Source organism: Eptatretus burgeri, chromosome 3 (assembly GCF_056783735.1).
Source record: "Eptatretus burgeri isolate ZD-2024b chromosome 3, Ebu_testis_v1, whole genome shotgun sequence".
Taxonomy (NCBI): domain Eukaryota; kingdom Metazoa; phylum Chordata; class Myxini; order Myxiniformes; family Myxinidae; genus Eptatretus; species Eptatretus burgeri.
This window is the reverse complement of record NC_140963.1, coordinates 63135629-63145996: the sequence shown is the minus strand read 5'-3', so window position 1 is coordinate 63145996 and position 10368 is coordinate 63135629. Positions and strand designations below refer to the sequence as shown.

At 48.5% G+C, this 10368-nt stretch overlaps 1 protein-coding gene across 3 annotated transcripts in view; it reads right to left on the bottom strand.

Moving 5' to 3' along the window:
* LOC147030053 (hyccin-like) overlaps positions 1-10368 on the bottom strand; it is a 111446-nt gene that overhangs the window by 43565 nt on the left and 57513 nt on the right. For all 3 annotated transcript variants that reach the window (XM_085873754.1, XM_085873753.1, XM_085873755.1), the window contains 2 exons: positions 1723-1838; positions 1467-1562 (listed from right to left, as the gene is read on the bottom strand). In XM_085873754.1, coding sequence (XP_085729880.1) covers positions 1467-1562; positions 1723-1838 — 212 coding nt within the window. The remainder of the gene's footprint in view (positions 1-1466; positions 1563-1722; positions 1839-10368) is intronic.

Here is a 10368-nt window from a genome sequence, read left to right as displayed (position 1 = left end):
ACGGCGAGCGTAGAAATGAAAAAAGTTATAACTCCGCAGTTATAATTCCATGGCGCCCCCACGGCCTGTAAAATATAGCCAAGCGGCGTAGGGCCACCCTAAGGCCACCTCAGTTTCTCTGCGGCCGCCGCACGTTTCTGTCAATTCAGAGGGCGTATGGCTGCCTTATCCTCGCAGTAGAACAAATGTGACTGAGTACTTCCACCGCTGAACTGAATGAACAAAGCGCTAAGATGCGGGTCGAACAGGTGGGGGAGACACGTGAACAAACACGAACGCTACGTTTTATTCGGTTTTTTAAAATGTGTTGGGTTTTTGGGCCAAACTTTCTCGAAAAAATTGTTCGGATTCCAATTTGTTCAAACAGCTTGGCCTTTCGGATTCTGGGGGACCACGGTATATTATAGTTATAGTATATTCAGTCATATATACTGGTATATTTTTATTTCAGTAAAAAAAGGACTGGTATATATACCCACTTGTTACCATCCGTCTGGCCGCACGTTCGCCTTAGGCCCCCCTGCGGTCGCCTTGCGGGCACCTTGAGGTCTCCTTGCGTCTGCCTTGAAAATTATATTGCCGCCGCAGGGACGCCCTAAGGTCACCGTGCGACATCAAATCAAAGACCGTACGGCACCCCCACGTTTTCGGTCTCCACAATTTATAAACACGCCGTGCGGCTACCCGAAAAATAAAAACATATGTGACTGCTACATTGTGTGACCGTAGAAATATTGCGGCCACCGTAGAATTGCTAGTGGCCACAGATTTTGGAGACCCCATGGCCGCCGTGGCAAATGTGACCTAGGCCTAAAGAAGAGAAGAATTAGGACAGTAATTAGGCAATGGTTTTTCACTCAGAGTAGTCAATGCATAGAATGGTCCTCCTACAAAGGTAGTGGCAGCAGAAAGAGTAGATCGGTTTAAATTGGAATGAGATAGGTACCGAGATGCATTGAGGAAAGAGGGGAACAGAGATATTGGCAGGACTTGTGGGTAGTATGTGTGTAGATGGTTGATGGTATACAAGTTTAGTGATTATGAGGTCTCATCCTTAATGTTTGTGTAAGGGTCCACCTTCATCATCCTTCCCTTCGCCCCTCCCCCCTAATAAAGAAATAAATAAATGAACCAAAAAACATTTATGTTAATAACAGAAATACTTTTAGTTTAAATATTATTTTGTTTCCATATGTGGCACCTTGCCTCTCCCCCCATTGAGATTGGGTCTGTGGCCTGAGAGGTATGTGTTTGGTCTAATGTTGAACAGGCATGATCGGTCGAATGGTCTCCTGCATCAAAGTTCCTTATTCCTTGTTATTTAGGTGAGGTTATTTGAACTACATTGTATGCATATCTTGGCTGGGAACACGATATAGTTTAATCTCACACCAACGATTTGAAAACGCCAAAGGAAAGAAATCACACCCGTATTGAAGTGCACGTGGTAATGCAAACATTCCTACCTGGAAAAAACCTTACAAAAGGAGCAGATGGAGCTCTGTCGCATCGATGTGATGTGCATGTTGTAGTACTGCAGCAGGAACGTCAACACTTGAAACCTGAAATGTACACAGAAAAGAAAGTATGGTGAAGAAAATATAAATAAAAAAATTCAAAACACGAATCTTGGGGAAATTTCTACCTAATCAACATAAAGCATGCAGCCATGCAGAATAAATGGACACACACACACACACACACACAAACACACACACTCACCTATTCTGGGCCGTTATCCACTCGTGGTGATGAATCGCCTGACGGTAAACCAATTTTTTCACTTTACTCTGCTGGATCACGTAATCTGTGAATCCAAATGAGCCGAACGCACAAGGCTGTACAGGAAAGAAAGCACTTCGTAAGACAGGAAGCACCACCCATTTTACTCTCACTCAATTTTTACTGCAGGCTTACTCTCCCGCCAGACTCGCTCTTCTCCCATTTTCCTTCCAGACATTCCTCTTCTTTACTCTGATACTGTGACACTTGGTCACTGGTCCTATCACTGTCCATTCTGCTAACAAACAAATTTTCAATACTTTTACATCTGTCTCTCTTTCTTATGTTGGGTTGGACAGCTGGCCTGACTCCACCCACAATTGAAGCCTGGGAAAAAAAAATCATATGTCCACCATTTTGGTGCTATAGGCCTCAGCCTTCAGGCCTCTGGTGTTTAAGACTGAACAACGTGTCTTCCATCACGAAATAAAGGTACGTTTTGATTATCAGAGGAAATGAGGTAATGCATGTTTTGTTCGGGAACGATCGAGACAGCGGTCGACTCTATACCACCCAAAGAAAACTTTCATACAATCAAAAGTACTGCTGAGTTTATGTACGTTAAACAATTGAACGCGTCGTCTCTCATGAAAGACAGGTACGCAGAGGAAAGAAAAGGCATGATTATTATTTGAAGTCTTTAATAAATAAATAAAATTCCAACCTGTCCTTTTGATTTTCACCTGAGTTTTCAAGGCTGAACAGTGTTCAAGGGCAGGATTTATAAACAAACTGTATTTTGTGCTGTATCATGTGATTGGGTTTTCGTATATCATGCCTCGCCCGCTAGGGGTGGCAGGAATGTACATCCAGACGCGCAATAAAGCGGAGTTGATGCTAACACTCTTGCTTCTCGTGTTCCACTGCACCTCGTACACCATAGTTGGCTGACGAGGATGTTTGAAAACGGACATGTGCCCGTTTTCGTCGGAGACGACTTCGAATTGTTTTCGGAGCAATTGGGATGCTATTTCCACGCGAATGATGTGGTCAACGAGAGCAAACAGAAGTCGATCTTGCTTGCTTCGCTTTCGGCGGAGCATTATCGGCTACTGGGTGATTTGGTGGCGCCGGTCAAGCCCAGTGATGACGGGCTGTCGTTTCGGGACGTTGTAGAGAGGATGAAAGCACACATGGCGCCGGAGAAGTCATTACAGCTCGCTCGATACCAGTTCGATCGCCTCTCGAAAGGTGTAGAGGAGCGCGTCGCTGATTTCGTGGTGCGGATTAAGCATTCTTCCGTGGCCTGCAAGTTCACCGCGGGGGAACGTCCAGCTCGGCTCAGAGATCGTTTTATTGCTGGTTTACAAGATGCGAAGATGGTTTCGGCGGTTCTACGGCTGAAGGGTGAAGCCATTACATTAGACTCGGCGGTCGGCACGGCTACGGCGGTCGAGCAGACTCGCGGAGATGTTCGGGCCATCACCGGCCACATGGAGTCGCGAGCACCCCGGGACGCGCGCATGACCTTCGGCGCGGATCGGACGTCGCCGCGCGGCCGCACGAGCGACGAGGTGACATCGCGGACGTGCTTGGGATGCGGAGGTCGACACCTGTGCCGTGCGTGCCCGTATAAAGGCACCGTGTGTTTAAATTGTCACAAGGTGGGTCATCTGAAGCGTGTGTGCCGTGGGGCGCCGGCCACCGTTAAGGTCATGGACGGCGATGTGCGAGGCGACCCGGAGCGGAACCGGCGGCCGTTGATGGGCCTGTTTTCAATTGGCCCGGCGGCGGCGCGCCCGATGACGGTGGAAATCGAAGTGAACAAAAAGCCGATCACGTTTCAGGTCGATACGGGAGCGGCTGTGTCGATCATCGGCGAGCAGACCGCGCGTCGACTCAATGGTCTGAAGCTTATCAGGTCCAACCTCACGCTGTTCACATACACCCGTGAGAAGATAACGCCAGTCGGGATGGCAGACGTGTCTGTGCGGAACCAAGGCCAGGTCGCCATGCTTCCGTTGTACGTCGTGCGGGGGAGGGGACCGTCTCTCCTCGGCCGAGATTGGCTGGCCCGCATCAGGCTAGACTGGGCCGCAGTTCACCTGGTGCAACCCGTGCCGAGCCAGTGGGAGGATCAGTTGGAGAAGATTCTTCAAAGACATCAAGGTTTGTTTTGCGACGACCTTGGGAAACTCAAGGGCGTGGAGGCAAAGCTCTTCCTGAAGGAGGGGGTGGTTCCTCGTTTTTGTAAGCCACGACCGGTGCCGTATGCCCTGCGGGACAAGGTCAAGGGTGAACTGGATAGGCTGGAGGCCTGTGGAGTGATCGAACGGAATGGAGACGTCCGATTGTGCGGGGACTTCAAATCCACGGTTAACCCGGGGCTCAGCGTGGAGCAATATCCATTGCCGTCAATCGATGAAATATATGCGCGATTGGCGGGGAGTCAATACTTCACGAAGCTAGACCTGCGTGATGCATATTTTCACCTGGCGATGGATCCCGGGAGTAGCGAGCTTTTGACAATCAACACGTGTCAAGGGCTCTATCGATATACCCGACTCTGTTGTGGGATTGCTTCGGCCCCGGCCTTGTGGCAGAAAGCCATGGATCAGGTTTGCATTGGCCTGCCCGCTCAGACCTACCTAGACGATGTGCTCATTGCGGGGAAAACGGCGGACGAGCACCTTGCGAACATTGCCCAAGTGCTGACAAAGCTAGAAGCGTGCGGCCTGCGCTTGAACAGGGACAAGTGCGCGTTCTTCCAGCAGCGCTTGGAATACCTCGGACACATCATCACGCCGGAGGGGCTGTTGAAAGGTCCTCGGAAGGTGGAGGCGATTCAACACATGCCACCGCCTCGAGACAAGATGCAGCTGCACTCGTTCATTGGTATGGCCCAGTATTACCAAAGGTTCGTGTGCGGGCTCAGCTCACAACTTGCGCCGTTAACATGGTTGCTCAGGAAGGACGAGCGCTGGGCTTGGGGGCCTGCACACCAGGCGTCGTTCGACCGCATCAAGCGGCTGCTCACAGAGGATACGGTCCTCGTGCACTACGAGCCTGCGCATCCGCTCTTATTGGCATGCGACAGCTCTGCATATGGCATCGGGGCAGTGCTCTCCCACAGGATGGACGATGGTTCCGAGCGGCCTGTTTGTTTTGCATCCCGGACCCTGTCCACAGCAGAGCGGGAATATGCCCAGATCGAGCGCGAGGCTCTCAGCCTCGTCTGGGGTGTACGGAAGTTTCAACAATACCTGCTGGGGCGGCATTTCACTTTGCAGACGGATCACAAGCCGCTTCAATTCATCCTGAGAACCGAGCGCGGGGTACCGGTGGTAGCGGCCGCGCGAATACAGCGGTGGTGTCTGTTTCTTGCTGCTTACGATTATGATATTCAGTTCCGAAGCACTGAGAAGCATGCTAACTGCGACAGGCTCTCACGCTTGCCGTGTGCGGAGGGTCCAGCTGCATCTGAGTCGGCCGACCGGGTCGATGTGTTCGTGCTGGGCCAGGTCCAAAGCGGGCCGAGCACGGCCAGACAGGTCGCGTTGGAATCGGCTCGTGATCCGGTGCTCGCCCGTGTCGTCCAGGCGATTTCTACGGGGAATTGGAGCGATCTACCTTCGACACCGGCATTTCAACCTTTCACGTCGCGCGCATCGGAGCTGTCGTTGGTCCAACGGTGCGTTATGTGGGGAATGAGGACGGTGATTCCACTGAAGTTCAGGCAGCGATGTTTGGAAGAACTGCATGTCAGTCACCTTGGCGTCGTGAAGACCAAGAGTCTTGCTCGTAGCCTGTTGTGGTGGCCGGGGTTGGACAAAGACATTGAGCAGTTGGTTAAGCGTTGCGCCACGTGTCAAACAAATGCTGATAACCCGCATCGAGCCTCGGGGCTATGGCCGACCCCAGGCAGAGCCTGGCAGAGGGTCCATGTAGATTTTGCGGGGCCGGTTAATGGCAAAATGTTTTTGATTGTGATCGATGCATTCTCTAAATGGCCGGAGGTTATTGTAATGCAGCATACATCAGCAAACATTACAGTAGAGAAACTGCGGACGATCTTTGCAAATAAAGGATTACCGGAGATCCTAGTCTCTGATAACAGTCTGCAGTTCATCGCAGGTGTATTTGATGAGTTTATGCGTCAAAATGGTATTCGACATCTGAGGTCCGCACCGTATCATCCTGAGATGAATGGGCAGGCTGAGTCGTTTGTTAAGATGTTGAAACGGGCTTTGCGCAGGTGGGGTGTTGCACCTGTGCAGACAGTGGTCAATGTCTTTTTGCTCCATTACAGGAACGCGATTCATCCTGTCACGGGTGATTCGCCTGCCATTCATCTCTATGGACGGGCATTGCGGTCCAGACTGGATTTGCTGCGACCTGGAGGGTCGGGGAGTGGGACGGTGTCGCGTCCGACGCTGCTGCGCGGTTTCGATGTGGGGCAGCGGGTAATGGTGCGCGATTATTTCCACGGTTCCAAATGGGTACCGGCTGTGGTCTCTGTGGTACTGGGCCCGGCGAATTGCATGGTGCGGACTGATGGTGGGGAGGTGTGGAAGCGGCACGTGGACCAAATGCATGATCGCTGTTCAGCGTCACCCCCCCCCGGGCCGAACGATGTGGGACCCCCACCTGTAATGTCGCCGTGCCCAGACGTTGTATCGCCAGGGCCGGATGTGCCAACGCCAGGGGGTCTTCGCCTGATTCAGTCCTGCCCAGGGACGTCGGGCAGGCTGGTCGGCCGGGGGCAGTTGTTATTGTGGATGGTGCGAGTCCGGTGAGGGCGTCACCTCGACCGAGCCGGGAGGCGTCTGAGCCTGGGCTGTCTGGCGGTGCTGCCCGTCCGAGGCGGGTCAGGATGCGGCCACGGTACTTGGAGGATTACGAGTGTTGATTGGTTTCGGTTGGTCATGTTATGATTGTCCTTTCATCATTTGACTTGTCATTTTACGAGGGGAGGAGTGTGCTGTATCATGTGATTGGGTTTTCGTATATCATGACTCGCCCACTCGGGGTGGCAGGAATGTACATCCAGACGCGCAATAAAGCGGAGTTGATCCCAGGTCAAAAAACCAGTAAAGACCAGTGGCTTACTGGTCAACTGGTACCAGTTGAAAACCAGTAGCCAACTGGTACCAGTAAAGCCAGTTGGTTTCTTACTGGTTTTAATATGGAAATTGGAATAAAGTGATACATTACCAGTTGAAATACATGTATTTAACTAACTGGTATCAACTGGGACCAGTACATTGTAACTGGTATCAACTGGGAGACCAGTACATTGCAACTGGTATCAACTGGAACCAGTACATTGCAACTGGTATCAACTGGAACCAGTAAGACTTTAACTGGTACAAATATGAGCTACTGGTTTTTTCAACTGGGAAATTGGAATTCTGACTGAATTTAACTGGTACCAGTTGAAACCAATAGAGACCAGTTAAAGACCAATTAGAACCAATAGAGACCAGTTGAAAATGTGTACTGGTTTTAACTGGTTTTTCGACCTGGGATGCTAACACTCTTGCTTCTCGTGTTCCACTGCACCTCGTACACCATATATTTCACATGTGCATTGTGCATGGATGTGTAATTCACATATCATGTGATGTAAATTAACATACGTGGCAAGTTAGAAGCGATGAAATGCAGGTTGTAGGAATCGAAAGCAGACTTTATTTTATTTATTTCCTTTCACCAAATTTGGTAAAAAAAATACTACAACTTGAGAGATTGTCAGTGATATATAATGCACCACGATACTGAGATAGTTGTTTATTGATGTGAAATAATAAGGGGCTTCCAAGTAGGACAACTTAAAATTTGGTGATTGTGGCGACACGATATTAAATACGTAATAATCGATGTAAGAATGCCTTTTTGGTTTGATTGAGGGGTGGGGGGGAGGAGGGTAGGACAGAGAGTTGGAGTTTGGAGGGAGAGCAAAGATGAAACAGAGTTGGGATGGGGAGGTTGAGACTTTGGTGAGGGGGGGGGGGGGTTCATGGCTTGGGGTTTGTGAGCGGGCAGGAGGGGGGGGAGTTGAGGACTGTCACATTTTACATTGTGTGGATGTTCTGAAGGTCTCGTAAAACCGAAAATCCTATCAACTTTACCAAGAACTGCCTGGTACGATGCTGTCTGCTCACTCTCCACCCATATCTATTACCACACCCAGATCCTTCTCCTGTGTGGCACACTCCAAGATTGCCCCTTGCATTGTGTAAACCTTATATTCATTATTCTTACCCATCCACAGCACCTTACATCTCTTTATGTTAAACTGCATCTGCCAATCTTTTATGCAATCTATGAAGATATGTAAACTATCCTGAATCTGATCACCTCCACCCCTCTTCCCCCTCTGCTATCAACATTACCTCCAAGCTTTGTTGCATCTGCAAATTTGGAAAGCTGGCTCTTCACCACACTTTCCAAATTGTTGATGTAAATTATGAATAATAATGGTCCCAAGACTGATCCCTGAGGTACCCCACTACTTACATCCTCCCAGTCAGACATTTCACCCACTCACAGCCACTCTTTGCTTCCTATCATTAAGCCAGTTTCCAATCCAGTTAGATACCAGCCACTCCCGCACCTTTGCTAACAACCTCTTATGTGGTCAGGAGACCAAATCCAAATCGTCACAATTGTGCCGCCACACTGTGCCGGTTGACTAGTCATGCTTATTCATTGTTGTTGCTTCCCTGTGGCTCCGCCTACCGTGAGCCAGGAAACGCTTGTTGAAAAAAAAAAATGTCGCCTTGCCATGTGGTTTTTTTGCCCGCTGCGATGAAAAATGCGTTTTGTGCCAGACTGTGGCCAACAACAGTGTGAGTGATGCGTTTTGTTTATCGTTCAACACCAGAATTTTGTACTGTGACTTTATGTCGGCATGAAACAGTTCGATGCTCTAGTTTTACCGACGAACTTCGACAATTGTGTTACAACAACAATCTATAGGAAAGAACTTGCATCTTTGATGTGTAGACAAATGTAAAGCTCTGCGGTCTATTCTAGTGACTCTAATTTGTTATTGTACCGTTACTCTGATCAGTGATTTTAATAACGGCTCTCATTGACAGTGCAGTACTCTGCACTGAGTTAGGTTAATTTTATTTCACGTTTTTGTTTGCGTGAAAGTACGCCTTGCCCGAATTCCTGGAACAAGGGAGCTAACTCATCCGAGCATATCACGACAAAGTAACTGCCCTTTAATATACACATCTTGTACATGTATAACGATCACCGTAATATCTGTGTCAACTTACTATAACATTTTATTTTTGTTTTTGTTACAGCGATTACCAACTCATACCATACGTCAAGAATAAAGAACTCTAAGCCTCAGCATGGTTGTTAGATGTTACGTTCATTGGCGGATGGGGGTTAGCTGTATGCTATCCGGTCCAGACCGGAGAGGCAGAACAACAACTCTTTCCTGCTGCCCAAATTTGGCAGGGCATCCCAGCCATGGTCAGAGCGCCAATTGGTTTCCATGGACTGGCCCATTCCCTCCTGTCTCTCTGTGTGTCTGTCTCTCTGTGCCTCCGCCTCTCTCTCCCTCCACCTCTCTACCTCTCTCTCAACATGACCCTGGCTTCATGAACATGGGGGTACACTATCTTGGATGCTGGTGGGGGGGAACTCCTGGGAGATCGACCAGCCGTATCTGTGGTGCGTGTCGTGGGCCTGTTCAAGAGAACTGTCTGGTACTATACAACAACAATCTCCTACATGGTAACTTATCAATAGAACTCCAATAAATTTATTAAACAAGATCTCCCATTTGTATGTAAATCCATGCTGAGCACCCTTAATGAGTTTCAATATATTAAAATGGTTCCCTAATTAACATCTCCAACATCTTCCTCACAACTGAGGTTAAGCTACCAGGTCTGTAGTTCTCCAATTCTTCTATGGATCCTTTCTTAAATAAGGATATTACATATACTTCTCTCCAATTCTCTGGAACCTGTCCTGACTCCAGTGAGCTGTAAAAGATAATAGGTTAACATCAACTTACCTGCTCCTCTATCTCACTCAATACTCTTGGATGCATATTATCTGTCCCCAAAGCATTATCTTATCTTATCTTGTCGTTAGCTTTTCTGGCCGCTTCTTTACATCGTCCACTCCTCCTTGGATCTCTTCTAAAAGCCCATTCCACCTGAGAGATACCCTCAGTTATTGGTAATTCCCCTGACTGTTCTTATGTAAATGTTGAAGCTCAACAACTATTTAATAAGCCTGCCATCTTACTTTCATCACTCACCAATCTCCCTGCGCTATTCCTCAACGAGCCCACACTTTGACACTCATCTTAACCTGTTATTTCCCCATTATGTACTTAATGTCTTGCTATTATGTTTAATATTTTTGGTCATATCCTTTTCATATTCTCTTTTGGTTTGTCTTGTTATTTTCTTCACGAGTCTGTGCTTAATTGTTTGCTGATATGAGTTTGACTCCATTCCTATGATTTTGTACCAAAAAATGCCTTCTGCTATCCTTAATAAGACTCCTTGCCTTCCTGTTAAAACACCCTGCTCCTTTTCTTTGCACCCTCAAACTTTGCCTTCCTGAAATCCAAGTCTCACTCCACTATCCCAAACTCTAACTCTTAAG